Source organism: Neomonachus schauinslandi, chromosome 14 (assembly GCF_002201575.2).
Source record: "Neomonachus schauinslandi chromosome 14, ASM220157v2, whole genome shotgun sequence".
In the NCBI taxonomy this organism is placed as follows: Eukaryota; Metazoa; Chordata; class Mammalia; order Carnivora; family Phocidae; genus Neomonachus; species Neomonachus schauinslandi.
Genome location: NC_058416.1, coordinates 58,521,806 through 58,538,916, shown reverse-complemented (window position 1 = coordinate 58,538,916; position 17,111 = coordinate 58,521,806). Strand labels below are relative to the sequence as shown.

Sequence of the window (17,111 nt, the reverse complement as noted above, 5' to 3'; positions counted from 1 at the left end):
TCTTTTAAGCCAAGAGAGTGTGTGCATTTAGCTAAAGGGTCAGACTTGCTCACGCTGGTCCAGGCGGTTGGAGCTGGGAGCTGGGCGCTGCGCCTGCCAGGGCCCGGTGGGGGAGGGGCGGGGCGGGAGAGAGGAGGCCCAGGGAACCAGGCTCAGCCTGTTCTGGGGGCAGGGGGCCACTCCTTCTCATAAAATGGGGAATCACAGCCTCAGCTGGAGCAGCAGGAGGCTGGGTCCCCATCTGATCTTGTAACCACACACTTTCTAAAACCCTGCCAAAATTCCAGAGGAGGGGTCTAGGCTGAATCCTAAGTTGAAGGATATCAAGCTCTGGTTTCAAGAGATCATCAGATAGCTCCGGGAATGCAGTATGAAAGCAGACGGTCCCAACTTTCCACACCACACGGGTCCTGTCACAGGCAGAGAAGGCAAGCACAGCACGGAGAGGAGGACACACAGGGGACCACCACCAGCACCACCAACACAACCACCACCACCACCACCACCAGCAGCTGGAAAGGCCTTGTCAAGCAGCAAAAATATATCGCTCTGGGTATATATTCTTTGGCTTGCAAGTCTGACATCTAGCCAGCACCCCAAGCGCTGACTACTCGCGTTCCTACCTTGCGCCGGGGTGCCGGTTTCCTTTGAGTTTTGGTTGCAGACCTGCAGTTTCCAAGGCGCTCGGGTCCACCACTCTGCTGGACAGAATACTCCTTTTTCTCAATGATAGCGCAGGCGGAGGGGGAACATAACACATTCCCGGTGCCCGGAGGAGTTCTGAGAGCCTGCCAGGGGCAGCGGCGGCCGTTCTCAGCCCGAGCGACCCCCTGGTGAACGCGGCGCCATGCCACTCAGTCCGGAACGGGGAAGTGCTTACCCTCCTAAGGGAGATCTGCCCTGCTCAAGAGCCAGGAAGCTGAGACATCCTCGAAGCCCAGGAGGTTCCAAGCCCCCAGCCCAGGGACTGCAGTTTTTTATTTCCCCGTTATTAGCAGGCGCCAAGTGAGATAAGGAGAGGAGCGAGGGCAGAGAAGAAAGGTTAATCTTGGGCATTCCCACTGTTCCCATGGCCCAGTCCTCCTTGAAGGACATTCCGGGCATCAGTGAGTTTGGCTAAGGGCACAACAAAGCAGATCGACGGTGGAGTTCACAGGGCAGGCCGGCGGAGCTCTTGTTACCCGGACTCCTTGCACCTCTCTAATTACTACTTGCTCTGAGAGCTCGGGGAGCTGACAGCCACTCCTGCCTTTGTTCTCTCTGATACCTAATACCAGCAGCATTCACTTTTTTTCCAAAAAAAAAAAAGTAAGGAATCTAGTAAAGCAAATGTTCAGAAGAGCTCAGGCATTTCTGCAGAACACAAACTGTGTACACGGAAAGGCTGATGCTTTTACCATCCCCCGGAGAGAACACTGCACGTTCAATTAGGACAGTTTGGGATACTGTTCAGCTTGCACATTAAAACAAAAACAAAAACAAAAACCCCAAAAAAACAACCCAACACTGAAAACAATGCCTTATGAATGACCCAACACCACAGTAGCTGTATTATTTTACTGTGTGAATGACTTTGAAGGCCAGAATACGTTTCACCAGTTGTGAGTACTACCAGAGAGCCCTGAATTACACCAAATTATGTTTCACAGAGTCCATTTGTTCTTGTCTTTCTTGAAGACGTCACCAGCTCATCAGTGTGAGAAACAAAACAGAGGAGCTGGTGGTTTAGAGTGAACGTTTTCACCCCGTGGAGGTTTTGAGTGAGTCCCCATTTTTTGGCAAGTAATGTTTCTTTGAATATTTTAAAGGCAATGCTAATGCTTTTGAGACAATTCAGAATGAGGTGATTGCCCCTTGAGGAGCTATAACACAAGAAGGATCCCTCTGCTTACCTGGTTAAGGGTTTTCTTTTCTTTGTATGTTTCCCGGCTGCCTCTTCTTTTCAGGGAACTCTGAAATAGGTCCAAGGGACATTCTGTTACAGAGGGGTCACATGCAGGCACCAGGCTCACACCATCCCCACTGGTAGGGGATACACACAATGGATGGAGGCACTTTTTTTTTTTCCACTGGAATCAAGGAACCACTTAGAGTCAATGTTTAAATGCTGTTGAATAGGCTTGGCTAGGCCTCTGAACCCTCATGATTGTATTTGGAGTATTCCTCAATTATTCAGTTTAATGAGAAGGGAGGGTGGTTTGGATAATTTGTGGATAATAGTGGGGGGAAGATGGTAGAAAGTTTTGAAAACAGATATGTAATATTTCTGGAGCTGCTTTACCTTCCATAATAATTACGTTTTGGGGGGGGCAAATATCAAAATTAATAGGTGCTTCCTGAGTGCCTATGGGTAAATGACCAGATAACACAGTGGTAGGAAGGGAGAGAAGGGTGGCCTGTGTTTATGGAGAAAACCTAATCCAGGTTGCAACGCAGCCCCCTTCAATTCATGACTAAACCTACATCTTCAAGTTCTTGTAAGTCCATAAGTTATTCATGTGACGTGGCTGTGGCTGTGTCCCTTCAGTGGGCTGGGTCCCTGCCTAGTTTTACATACGGTGCAGTGCACCTCTGCCTCCTATCAGCAAGAAATGTGTCTGAAATACAAACATGAATATAAATAAAAGGGCCAGGGATGTCTGAAATGGAATAGCAGGGAGCCAAGACAGTCCCTGCTAAAGTAAGCTATGAAGACTGAAAGAACTGGCCAGCAGATCGAGAAGCATCCTAGGGGGGAGACAAAAGTATGTGAAACCTGAAAAGATGAACGGAATCCTGAGATAAGCCAGGAGAAGGCAGTTTGGAAAGTTTAAGACTTGCCGGCTCTCATTCAGACCCCAGCAAGCCTGTGAGAGGGAAGGGGTTCTCCCTGACAGCTGCCCCCTTCCCTCTGCAGCCTTGCCCTACATGAGGCACCAGGCACAGACCTGGAACCTTGGATCCTCTGGGAGTTCATCTCAAGGGGGCTCAGAGCCTCTCTGCACATTCCTTTGCTGCAACCCCCCCCCCCCCCCCCCCCCCAAACAGCCTGGGAAGGAGGCTCCCACGCAAGTCACTTACATCAGGGTCAGACCTAAGGTAATGAATTCAGTTCCGTTTACATTCAAAGTGCCTCACTCACAGAAGGCCAGGGAGTGCCATTTACCGGATGAATTTCGGGGTTATGAAACAATTAAAATTCCAGCCACCCCTTAGCCTCTAGGAGGCCAGAGCCCTGGAGAAAAAAAACGGTAATTGAGAGAGGGTGAGAAGGTTACAGAATCAGCATGGTGTGTGGGTACTCCTGGGCCAGCCAAGGTGGGGTGTGTGGAAACAGATTGCTGAACCCCACCTGCAGAAGCAGCTTTGTTTCCTTTAGCCTTTTTGGTAAAAGCAGGGCCAAACTACAAAGAGAACCAGCCTCTTCCAACAGGTTATGTTAAGCCTGTCTTAAGAAGGGCTTGAGATTTACCATCCAGAGTCTGTAGGCTTTCCAAGATTCTTCACACTGCAACAAAGCAGTTTCTTTGATTGGAATGAGCTGAATGAGATGAACACTTCTGATGATTCACTACAGAGAAGAGTTTCCATAAAGAAGCAGGGGAGAGAAACCATTCCCAAGGAAGGCTTCAGCCTATGGGATTTAATTCTGGGACCCAGGTCAGTGCAGTGAGCCTGCCCTCTGCAAGCCACCCTGCACTGCATCACGTTCTCCCAGTGAATGCAAAGTACATTCTGCATACCTGAAAGGAAATTATCTGGAAGGAAGATGAAAGCTAGAAGTGGAGACAGGAGAATTATGGTGTTGTGTTTGAGGGGGTGGTAGGGGGAGGAAGGACCTGGGTGAGCCCTCCTGCTGGGAGGCAGCCAATGGGGAGCCTGTCTGTGCACAGATTCCTCCCACCCACTTGATGGGTCTTTCCCCTTGCTGAGCCTTGAATGCAACTGCCTTGGAGTCCTGTGATCCTTCTAGCGAATCATGGAACAGGTGGGGGGCCGTGGGATCCCCAACACAGATCCCAGTCACAGTTTCAACTACAATGAAAAACAACGCAAAGATTAAAGTTAACCAGAAATTGGCAGGACCTCTGTGAAAGAAACCATACAATTTTGGTGCTGGACATAAAGGAATGCTTGATGCTGTCCAAGGGAAAGACCCTATTTTATCAAGATGTCACATTTCTCCCACATCATTGTAAGTATGATGTCATATTAACCAAATTCCTCTTTCCTTCCATATATATAATGTAATATATACACAAAAAGTATTTATTAGTATGTATACACATACACACATATACTCACACACAAATGTTATTTGTGTATATGTGAGGGAGGTAAGAATATGGAAAGATTTGACACAATGACTCAAAAATTCATCTTGAACAGGGGCTGGAAAACTAAGGCCTTCAGGACAAATCACCCCACAGCCTGTTTTATAAATGAGTTTCACTGGAACACAGCCTTGTTTATTACTGTCTATTTCTACTTTGTACTACAGAAGCACAGCTGAGTAGCAGTGACAATGGCCTGCAGAGCCCCCAGCATTTACTATCTGGCTCTTTTCAGAAAGTTGGCTGACCTCTGACCTAGAAAAATAAATTGGTAAAAACAGCCAAGAACACTTTGAAGAGGAAGAATAATGACAGTCCGTTTGCACTATTAGGTGTAGAAATACAATATAATGGTTTGGTGCTGGTACAAAAGTAGTCAGATAAATGGAACAAAACAGAAAGCTCAGAAATAAATTTGAGAGTATATGAGATTTTAACAATTGATACAGGTAGCATCTGAAAAATGAGAGAAAGAATGGGCTATTTGGTATATGCTGTAGAAACAACTGGCTAGCACAGGGAAAAAAAAAGCAAGATCAATACAAGGTATCAAAAAAAAATTCCAGATGAATTAAAAATCTAGATATAAGGAATCATAAAGGAACAAGAAAGAAAAGGGACTAATTTCTGTTTGTTCTTGGGGCCTAGCCTTTATAAACACAGAAACAAAAGCCAAAACATCCAAGGAAAAGATTGATCAAGTGGATCGGTAAGATTTTAAATTTTTATGTATTCAAAAAAAAATTAGAGTATTAAAAAGAAAATGACAAAATGGAAAAAAATTTTTCTAGTGCAAGACAGACAAAAGAGTAATATTTTGCAAGCAACAGGAAAACCACTTTAATTAAAGAATTAAAGGGCCAACAAACACATGATTACTAGCAATTGAAATAAAATATCATTTTTTCACTGAGAGGTTTACAGACCAAAAGACATATGCGTTAGCAAGTGTCCACAGAAGTGGGCACTTCCATCCAGATCAGTGAGGGTGGGGACTCCCACAGCATTTCAGGTAGGCAACTGAGCCAGGCAAATGCACACGTTGTGAGCTGAGAATTCCACTTCTGGAAAGAATCGGCTAAATTCCCATGACTAAGATGGCCTTGACTCACCCAGTGTTAATCCAGCATCTACTATGTTGCCTTGTCTGAGCAACAGAGTGACAAGTCCTTATTTCTAAGGAGCTGTCATGAGAGTGCAGAGAGTCAGACAATAAGAAAGGAAACAAGAACAAAATAATTTCTGCTGGCCTAAGGAAACATGCAGAGATACCGAGGGAAGATTTATGGGTAAGAATGCTGATCACACTACCTTTTATAATAGTGAGTGAGTACTGTGGAGGGTGTTAAAATTATGTTTTTGAAGAATACTTAAAGATTCGGGAAATACAACGCATTAAAAGAAAAACACAGGTTGCAAACATCATGTATTTTGTAATTTCAATTTATATCTAATAAAATATAAATACAGATATGTTAGCAAAGCAGACTGGAGAAACAGATATCAAGTGTTAACAGTGTTCATCCTCAGGTGATAGAATTACGAGTGATTTTCATTTTCTTTTTTGTGGCTTTTTATAGTCTCCAAATTACCTACAGTGAATACTATTTCCTTTACAATTAAAAAAAAAACACGAGGAAATTATTAAACAGGTCAGAGAAAAGAGGCCATCACTGATCTCCTATGTAGGACTGCAGTGGTGTTTTATCATAAATTATTTACCAGGTTCTTGGATCTCTTTCTGTAGGCTGACATTGTTTTTATTAACCCAGCACTTCAGGTATAACCTATATATGTATAATCTATATGTATATTGTTTTAAAAGACCAGGAAACCGCCTGAGGAGTGAGGAAACCTGCCAGGTGCCCCACTGTACTGCAGGTCCCTGGCATCTGGCTCCCTCACCGACTGCCATGGGGTCACAAGGCCCCCAGCCTGGGGTACGGTGTCTTCCCAGGCTCACCTGCTGCGAGTCTCATCCAGGGCAGAGAGCTGAGTGCTTTGGGTATACTGGCCAAGGGACCCTGGGTGTAGGATGATTTGTGTGCACGTGATTCATGGCCAATTCATTTCTCTAGATGATTCAGAGATCCAGGGGAGAATCTCTTCCAAGAAACAATAAGAAAAAGAGGAAAATGTTGACCATCAAATAAACTGAACCCAGAATGGGGGACTTGCCTGCTGATTCATTCGACTCTTTCTTTTTATTCTGGCCAACTGCCAGCAAATCAACTCTAAATTCCTATTGAAAGGGGGAAAACTTGAGTTTCTAACTCCAAATTGAATCCATCTAAGGCTGATGCATTTGCTGAGTACTGAAAATGATTAAATAAAATATGAAGTTAGACAATTATTTGGACTTTCAAGTCATTTCTTAATGTTTCTATTTTAAGTCAGCCAGTTTCTTCCAGGCAATTTCAGAAAAAAAAACAAACATGCTCTCAATTGCTTAAGTGTTTCAGAGACAGGCTTTGGGCTTAAAATTTAGATTGGTAATAAAAAGAGACAAAAATTAGGATGCTGTGAATCATGAGTGAGGATGGGAAGGAGGGTACAGATGTAGGCAGACAACTTTCAGAATTCTTACAGACCCTTATTATTTAGAAAGTTTTTTAAGTTTTTGGGACTGATTTATAGCACATGTGCTTATAAAATCAGAGTATGAAAATGAAGTGCATAGGCCTTCTTTCTGTTTAGGAGAAAGTTACCAAGATTCTCTCAACCACATTAGTCCTCACTTAAGTGTTATGAGATGTGAAGGATAAGACTTATTAGCTTCTCCTTCAGTTAGAAGCACCAGGTACTGGCTGGTGGATACCTTTTACTCTTCCTTCTCTTCACTTGCCTCTAGACGGCTCCCAGGGAGACGGATTCCCATCACACCATTCAGCTGAAGTCTACTGCACACTGTTACACTGCAGGGCCCTGTAAACACAGCCCCCCTTGGATTTACACCCTCCATGGCCACAACTGGGCAGAAACACTTTCTCCTTGGCCGTTTGGGAGAATAATGATGGATATTAACAATTAACCGTTTGTTAGGCACATCCTCACTCCAGGGGCAATGCTAAACTCACCCTTCCTTCCTTCCTCCCACCCTCCCTCCCTCCCTTCCTTTTAATTATAGGGGTGGGGCAGAGGGAGAGGGAGAATCTCAAGCAGACTCCCCATTGAGTGTAGAGCCTGACCTGGGGCTCGATCCCACGACCCTGAGATCATGACCTGAGCTGAAATCAAGAGTCAGATGCTCAATGGACTGAACCACTCAGGTGCCCCACTAAACTTCTTTATGTGTCTGATCTAATCTCATCCTCACAAAAGCCCTGAGAGGCATGCATTATTATCACTGATTAACAGATGAGAAAACACAGTCAGAAGTTAGGTGATGTTTCAAGATGCCACAAACTCAGAGATGGGGCTCCAACCTGAGCCTGACTCCACCCTCTCATTCACAGTCACAGCCCTGAGACCCTCCAGGCTGCCCTCTGTGCCTCTGACAGCCCAATCTGCCAATTTGGACTGCTTTTCTTTTTGTTTTCTTGAGGTTTTTGAGCCCCAAATTACTGAGTCTTCTCAAACAAAGAGTCTCTCCTTTCTCTAGCGGAAGAGCACAAAGAACTATTACCAGAATGGTTGCAAACTGCTATGCTCACAAGGTACCTCATGGCCATGAAATATTTGTTGGCACGGGTTTCTGAGGATCTGAGGCTGCAGACAGCACAGGTCCTTATATGGAAAAGACAGAAACTATTATCAGAGGACAAAATACCACAAAGTAAGTGAGGAGAAGAGGAGACTATACTGAGACGCTCTGGCTGAAGAAGGGTACAGCCATAAAAGTCAGAGTTGGTTTGGATCCCAGCACCCAAGGCAAAGAGGGAGAAGGCCAGAAGGAGAACAGCCTGGCCACAAGCCACACTGTCCAGGCTGCAAGACCCACCTGGGAGGGACAGAGACCACCAGCACACCCAGGCTGCCTACTAAATGCCACCTTCTCTTGGGAAGAGAACATGGTGATAAAAATGGCAGGTTGCTGCTTGTGCACATTTGGGCAATGTGACACACATCTGCTTTGCAGTCGGGGCTGGTTGATGCATTTTAAGTCCCAGAGACATTCATCCTGAGGCCTAGGAATTGGAAAATTGTGGCTAAAACATACTACAGCATGGTAGTCTCAGCCAAACACAAAATAAATGAAACTGAAGGTGATAAAGCCACAGTGTAAATTATCATTAATATGCAAACAGAAAAAGGAAAATCATGACCATCGCAAGACCAAAACGATGATGGTACAAAAAAAAGATAAGGTGTCCTTCCCCCAAATTATAGGAATTCCCAGTGTGCACACATACATCTAGGCACTCAGCAACACCACCAAGCAGTACAGGAAATATTGAATTAGAATCTGTATTTCAGAAGCTTCTACGGACTCATCTAGTAGGTGACAAATAAGTGGCCCTTGGGCATTCATAAAAGTTGAAAATCTATAAAAATGTATACTATTTGCCAATCAGAACTGAAGATAAGGTTTGTGTCTTATTAATAATAATCTGTTCCTGGCTCCCACTGGTCTGGAAAAAATATACTAGTCCATTGAGAGAGGGAGGTTATTTCCCAGTCTAACAAAATAATACAAAAAAGTTAGTACTTTGAAAAACAAAACAAAGCCGGGGTGCCTGGCTGGTGTGACTCTGGACCTTGGGGTCATGAGTTTGAGCCCCACACTGGGTGTAGAGCTTACTTTTAAAAAAGAAAAGCCAAAAAGTACAAATAAATGATATATTAAAACATTGCTCCCTTTTCGGAGAAAATTGATCACTCATTTTTTTTCAGGTGCATGTAACATAAGAAAATATTTAGTACTTTGTTCAGCTTTTGAAAAAAAGAGCACATGAAAAAGTTCTGAATTACCTGTGGTATATTTCATAATAACCAGCCATAACACCCTTTGGACCTTCTAAATTGACTCTGAGTTATAGTTCTAAATAATAGAGTGTGCTATTATACTATTAAAATTTATGCACACATTTGTCAAAACTCAGTGAATATAAATTTAAGATCTGTGCATTTCAATATACATAAATTAACTCAAAAAAAAGTATAAGCAAAAATTAAGTTCTGGTTAATAATGTATATTTAAGGAAAATGAATTGGTGTCTACATTTTCAAAAAAATAAGATGGGTTAATAGATAAATAGATGGCTAGATAAATATATAATAAATCAAGTATTATAAAATGTTAATGCAGAATTTAGATGGTGAGTATACAGGTGTTCACTATATGTTTGAAAATTTCCATAGTGTTGGAAAAAAAATTATGCACATAAATACCCAATTTCACTGAAAAGAGTTGATATAATATTATACAGCCATTAAAAATTATGATTACTAAAAATCTAAAGTTTAAATAAAGTTAAAATACTAAAGTTTTTCATAAAATGCCAATCTTTGAGATGTAGGATAAAAACATAAATTTAATTATCTCATCAAGATTAAATACTTTTGTCTTTGAAATATTTAGAAGCAAATACACTAAAATGCTAACAGATCTTAGCAATTGGCAGCAGCATTACAGGTGACTTCATGTTTTTCCTTATATATTTTTTTTATTTCTAACAGTCAAAATGATTATATATTACTTTTTCAAATCAGAAAAATCCTTATATTTTAAGGATAAGAGAATTGACCCAAAATGCAAACACACCCACTAAACCTAATACTATGTTTTTTTTGGCCCGGTCTCCCCTGGAAGCAAGGCACAAGACTGATGGACCTTTAGCCCTCAAGTGAGACAGAGAGGAAATTAAGCTAAGGGATTAGCCCCCAGGCAGGATTAGCTCTGTGCTGCTGGAGATCATCAAATATATTTTCACACAGAGGACAAAGGAGGGCCTAACAGACATCTGGGGATAGCAAATGGATCTGAGATTCTAATCACCTCCCCAGCTGAAGGCTTCCTCTTGGAGAGGCTCCCTGACCAAGCCGAGGCTGACTTGCTGACCCATGTCTGTCCTGGAGGCACTGCTCAGTTCCTTTAATCATCCACCCAAGGCTCTGAAATCTAGAAAGCATCCCTGGCTAGCATTCTGCATAAAGCCAATCCTGCCCCTTTGGTAAATCATCTGCAATTCTCATCTCCAAACCAGAGCACCTTGGATTTCCACCTCTAACACCAAGGCACACTCTTCAGTGATTGGAGGGGAGACTGGAGATGCTTACCCCACAGTTTCGTGACTTCTATGGAGCCAAAGCCCTCTCTATTCCCTGTTAGTCTGCACCACCGTTTGGGGGACTGCAGAGGATTCAATTACGCAAGACAGTCACTGAGCTTCGGGGTGAGGGGCAGGATGCTACTTGCTCTTGCAGCATGAGAAACCCCTCGGGGCCCAGGAGCTGTTGGGACACTGTTGGAAGGGACTGGCTACCCCTGCCTTCTGAGGTGGCCCAGCCAGTGAGCACAGGGAAAGAGACATGCTTCCAGCAGATTGTAACCTGGGAGGAACAGAACATCACGGCAGGAATAGTGGCCCCTGGCTAAGGACAGGCACAGAGCAGAGCAGAGGGAAGGCCCTGGGTTGGAGCAGCATTCTGTGGAAGAAAGCAGACAGCCCTGGGTTCTGGGGAGTAAGAGCAAGGAAGCCAGTTTTATCAGCTGTGGTGCTGTCTTCTGTGAACACACGGTAAAGAAGCTTGACACCCAACCATGCATATTTCTGCTGGCATCTCATATCCATGAGACAGAACACCCAGACTGCTTAAAAACACAATCGGCTACCAGAGCAGGTGTGTCCACTGCAGCCCTCAACAGTGAAAGCAGAGCGGCCACCTGCAAAGTCCTCACTTCAGACTCTGACAGTGACAGTGGCCATGTCACAGAGGCCAGGAGCAAACATATTCTTTATTTGGATTCGCAACAGCCTTTTGTTAGGATGGCTCCTCCTGGGGCTGTATGTAAATCCATTTGTGCAATCAAACCAGATCCTAATGGCTTCTGAGTTGACAGAGGACAGAGGCTTAATCAGGAAGCACCGTCTGCCTGCAAGCTCATCCTGCTTCCTTCTCTGATGCAGCTTCGGGGCCGCAGCCTGCTGGGAAGATCACTCATCTCTGACAAGCCTGTGTGCCTGCTTCTGAGCCCTCGCCTGTCCCAGGGTGAGAGCAGATGTCCCTGGTCCCTCCAACCTTCAGACCCTCGGATTCTCCTCTTCAGCAAAATCACTCCCCACCACAGCAGCCTGGGTTGGGAAGCGTGGAGAGGAGAAGGGGAGACCACACATGCCCACGTCACCTTACCTCTCACACTCTCCAGGATGGACAGCAGGCATGACGGTAACCTTGTGAAGCTTCCCTGATGCAGCCAAGGATGTGTGTGTGTGGCAGGGGAGGTGTTGTCTCTAAAGTGCAGGACGACTGGGGGCTGAGGTGTCTTTGCTTTGCCCAACAGCCCTCCGTTTAGACATCTCTGGCCCCTCGGGTTCACCAGAACAAGTTCCTGCACTTGGTGGGATGGCACCATGTGTCCATCCTCCTCACACCACGAAACCTTACACATGTCACAGAAGGAAAGTCACAACCAGGTGCCGGCCCCTCCACTCCCGCCTGCCTGGCCAGCGCCGCACATCAACGGGGCTTGGGGGGGGGGGAGGGGGAGGGCGGGAGAGGGTCCCACAGTGCATCAGAAAATTAGCTGGCACTCACAGAAAGAGTCCTCTAGAGGTTTAAGTAACTAATGTGCAAATGGGAAAATACCAGTGGAAAGGTCTTGTTTCATCCCAGCGGATGTCCACTGACTTTTTCTGTGTGCCACTCAGCTCACACTTCCACAGGGTTTTGGTCACGCATCTCTGTACTCCACTAATTCACTCTAACTCTCCTTTTAGGCATTTTATTTCTTCCTTTACCATCTGCAGTACCTACACCTGAGAGCTCTCAGAGTTGAATGTGTAATTTCAATGGTTTTTTTAAGTAGGCACTACACCCAGCGTGGAGCCCAAGGTGGGACTTGAACTCATGTCCCTGAGATCATGACCTGAGCTGAGATCAAGAGTCGGGTGCTTAACCGACTGAACCACCCAGGTGCCACCCTCAATTGGCTTTAAAAAGCTTTCATAGTATGGCTTTAGAGAAACTTCACAAATTTGAATAAGTTTTTTGGATTCCAAGATTGGTCCACATCTTCATGAATTTTTAGTTTTCCAGCAAGCATATGAAAACATGTATGTTATGTGTGTAAAAGGGAAAGGTGGTCGAAGACCATGGGCATTCATGTCTAAATCCAGGCACATCACTGGTAGTCCGTGACCCTGGGCTAGTTCCTTGAACTCCTGGTACCCCAATTTCCTTATTTAAAAGTGGTAATAATATAATACCTATTTTAGATAAAGGTTTCTTGTAAGGACTAAATGAGATAATATGCTTAATAAGTGATTGTCATAGCCATGAAAAGCAAACATTAGCTAACCAATTATAATTCTTTTCTTGATTAATATTTTCAGATGCTAATCATCTTTTTTTCCCCCAAAGTAGAGAGCAAAAACCATTATTATTCATTCCGGCTTTCTTCTTTCTACGGCAGCAAAACCAATGTTCACAAAAATGTCTTTTTCCGGCTACATGAGAAATGTATGCTTGCAGTGTCAACTGTGTGGTTTCCTTATATTCTTTTTTTTGGCATATGTAATAGAAATGGGCTATTTTAGAACTTTAAATTTGTATCACAGGTCACCTAAAATCTTGCTATGGTCTGTTACCAAGTCACAGAGGAAATTTTAACTTAGAAAGAAATTCTCTCCCACTCTGAGTAGATGGTACTTCTATCATTTCAGGGAGTGAGTAAGTCAGATTTCCCACAACGCACTTACGTGTGCCAAGAGCCACCAGCAAAGATGCGAAGGATGAGTCCAACCATGAGGATAAAAATGGGGACACATGCTCTCCCTCCCCATCAGATCCTATCAGAGCCTAACTCTCAGAGGGAGGCACTCCTCTTTGTGACCAACAAGGGTGTTCTTTGACATATTAGCAAAAAGTGAATAATTAAGCTGAGGGAGATGGGCGGAAGGGAGGGATAAGGCAGAGCATGAAGCAGGGGACAGGGAAATCAAGAGAAAAGAGATCATGAAAGCTCTTCCGGGGGCCCCTGGGTGGCTCAGTCAGTTAAGTGTCTGCCTTGGGCTCAGGTCATGATCCTGGGGTCCTGGGATGGAGCCCCATGTGTTGGGCTCCCTGCTCAGCGGGGAGCCTGCTTTTCCCTCTTCTCCCCGCTGTGCTTTCTCACTGTCTCTGTCTCTCTCAAATAAATAAACTTTAAAAATCTTTTTAAAAATTTTTAAAAAAGGAGAAAGTATGTGTAGAAGCTGCAATGCAAGGGAGCACAGAAGCAGCGGTGGTGACGACCAGTGGTGCAGACGCAGCCTTCAAGGGGCAGACTTTCCCTGCACACCCACCCCTCCTGTGTCATCCTCTTTTCTCACGCTCACTTCCCCTTCTCATCTGTCTCCAGAGCCTCAGATCTCATGTCTGTTAGCCACACATGGAGGGTCCCCACTTGGTACCCTTCTGCCACACCCTGTGCCCTTCTGTAGATACCTTCTCATTCCTCCGTTTTGGCTGCTGTCTCCGGCCCTGCGAGGGAGGGAGGGGTCCCCACAGCCCCCTCCTCTGTCTGCAAGAAGGGAAGCCGTGAGCTATTCATCAACCCCTCCCTCCTTACCCCATATCTGTAACATGCCATCCACTGCCCATAATCGCTTGCATTTGTCCTTCTCTCCTGCAGCTAAGAGAAGACTAGATCACTGGGGCCATTCTGTTGGAAGGCTCCTTGGTGGTGATGCCCCCTCTTCAAGCCACGTTCAAACTAATTAGTAAGGTTTCTTGGGGTGGGGGGCACAGTGATACCTCCATCTTGTTTACACATCCCCTGTGCATTTGCTGGGTGGCTGCCTCGGGCTCGTGGACCACGCACTTTGTGTCTGCGGCATCCACAGGCAGGAGGGCAGATTTAACTACCCAGACTGCACAACACAGCACCAGGGACTGGTCTTCATGGCAGCAAGTGGATGCCATTCATTGATGGGGCCTGTCACCTTCTCTTTGAAAATCTCAACCTTTTAAAAACACCAATTATCAGAGACGCAAGTGGATACTTGCTCAATAATGTTTACTGCATCATTATTCACAACAGCGAAACGATGCAAGCAATCCAAGTGCCCAGATGAATGGATAAACAAACTATGAGGTGATCATACAACGGAATGTTATTCAGCCATAAAAAGGAAGGACATTCTGATACACGGATGAATCTTGACAACATGGTATGTGAAATTAGCCAGACAAAAAAAGGAAAAATACTGCATGATTCCACTTACATGGGATACCTAGATTAGGCAAATTCATAGAGACAGAAAGTAGAACAGAGGTTACCAGGGGTTGGGTGAGGGAGGAATGAGGAGTTACTGTCTAATGGATGCAGAGTTTCTGTTTGGGATGATGGAAAGTTCTAGAAATAGTGGTGATAGCTGCACAACACTGTGAATGTCTCCAATGCCACTGAACTATATATACACTTAAGAAGGATAAAAATAGTAAATTTTATGTTATGTATATTTCAGCACAGTAAAAAAAACAAAACTATATCTAAAATAGTCTAAGAGCCATAACAAAGCACTTCAAACAAACCTCTAGCTATGGATCGCTACAGCTTATATTTTGGGTGTCACTATAAGATCTTGTGATTTATTTCATTTTCCATGTGTACAATACTATAGATTCTCTCTCTCCTTTTATGGCAAAGAAGCTAAGATTCACTAGTACTGTTTTTAATCTGTAAAATACACATTCAGACGGACTCAAACTGTTTGTAAATGTTTTGAAGGCAGCTTTTAAACAGTGACCAAAGCTTTAGCAAGTTTTCTTCTCCAGAGCCTAGCTTTTTTTTTAACAATGGCACATTTTAAAATTGTATTTTATTATATCACCAAAGGTAGTTTTTCGTCTATTGATATTTTAAGTCCATACATTTTAACCAACTACTACATGCAGGCTCTCTTCATAAGAAATGCATAATTTCTCTGTAGTCATAACTTATTTGTGGAAAAAAAAATTCTCAAATTTACCAGAAAATTTGGATTTTTTTAATAGAAGTATCAAATCTTAAAACTTGTTGGAAGCAATGCAGGAGTATCTTCTACAATCCTTTATGTTTGTTTTTTGCATATATACACAGAAATACATTGCTTCTTATGGAAATATGGGAAGGAAAAAGAATGAAAGGAGAAAGCAGCTGGAAAGACTGGAGGTAAGACAGAGGGAGGAGACCAGGGAAAAGTGCAAGCATTGTGTTCTGTCCCTAGACAGAGCTCTAGCTGACCCGCTACTTTATCAGCCCGTGTCAACTGATAGGTCAGGACCCTGACACTTGCTTTCTGGTGGGTCAGCAGGGCAAACGCGGTGACGTGACAAGACACCCAGCAAAGGACCACCATCCAGAACATCAGGTAGCTTAGCAAACTCGCTGCTTGTGTTCTGCATCTAATAACTTGTTCCCCTAGAGCCAAACACCTTATATTCAAGGTCTGACCTCCTCATAACACCTCTGTGAGGTGGGGGTTATTATTCGCATTTCATATGTGAGGGAAAGTAACTCACCCATCCCCACAGGTGGGACTTGAACCTGGGCTCTCCACAGAGCTGAGCTGCCTCTCTGATGAAGGAGCTCAGATGCAAAGGGGGTCAGAGTCCCTGGCAGGCCACTCAACTCCATGCTGACTGTGCTCACGTTCCAGGTGGACCAGAAGAGTATACAACAAAAAATAATGCTGTGCCCTTGATATTTTGGGGGATCAAAAGGGGGCAAAGTGGTGGCTACGCACTCCTTGCCCCACTAGAGTCACTTCACGTTTTTTTGTTTGTTTGTTTGTTTGTTTTAAGATTTTATTTATTTATTTGAGACAGAGAGAATGAGAGACAGAGAGCATGAGAGGGAGGAGGGTCAGAGGGAGAAGCAGACTCCCTGCTGAGCAGGGAGCCCGATGCGGGACTCGATCCCGGGACTCCAGGATCATGACCTGAGCCGAAGGCAGTCGCTTAACCAACTGAGCCACCCAGGCGCCCGAGTCACTTCACGTTTATCTGTCCTTTGTAATTAGAGCAGAGCCAGCCTCTGAGGACTCGGGGGCCCTAGAAGCACGAGCACTTCAGGGCCCCCTGCAGAAGCTGGAATCCCAAACACACTACCGTCCTCTCAATCGGGACACCCACAGCTCACCATTGTGCCTCCCACTCTGCCCTCCTCAAGCCTGGGCACCCTGCAGACTCGAGTCTAGTGTTTTCTGGGTTACTGGTGAGCACAAAACACCTACATAACAACACTTTGTCATTTATGGACACAAGACTCTTCTCTGGAAATTTATGCCAATTACATGCTTCTTTAGAAATCCTGAGTTTGAGAAGACAACCTTCTTTTAATAAGGGTCTCACCATGGTGTTCTGCTTTTTAAACGTCGTTTCTTCCCAGGAGACTGTTTCCACACTGGGACAAATGAGAACCTCTTCAACTCCCCCATTAGAAGGGTCACAGATGGTCCTGGGGGTGAGGGGAAGCAGTCTCACGTGAATTAAAAGCACAGAAAGGGGGCACGTAGGTGGCTCAGTCGTTAAGCGTCTGCCTTCGGCTCAGGTCATGATCCCAGGGTCCTGGGATCAAGCCCCACATCAGGCTGCCTGCTCAGTGGGAAGCCTGCTTCTCCCTCTCCCACTCTCCCTGCTTGTGTTCCCTCTCTCGCTGTGTCTCTCTCTGTC

At 44.7% G+C, this 17,111-nt stretch overlaps 1 protein-coding gene across 4 annotated transcripts in view; it reads right to left on the bottom strand.

Annotated features, from left to right (window-relative positions):
• The window catches only part of MTCL1 (microtubule crosslinking factor 1), a 130,522-nt gene that overhangs the window by 57,943 nt on the left and 55,468 nt on the right, over positions 1-17,111 (bottom strand). For all 4 annotated transcript variants that reach the window (XM_044920948.1, XM_044920949.1, XM_044920950.1 and 1 more), the window contains exon 4: positions 1,893-1,952. In XM_044920948.1, the coding sequence (XP_044776883.1) occupies positions 1,893-1,952 (60 nt within the window). The remainder of the gene's footprint in view (positions 1-1,892; positions 1,953-17,111) is intronic.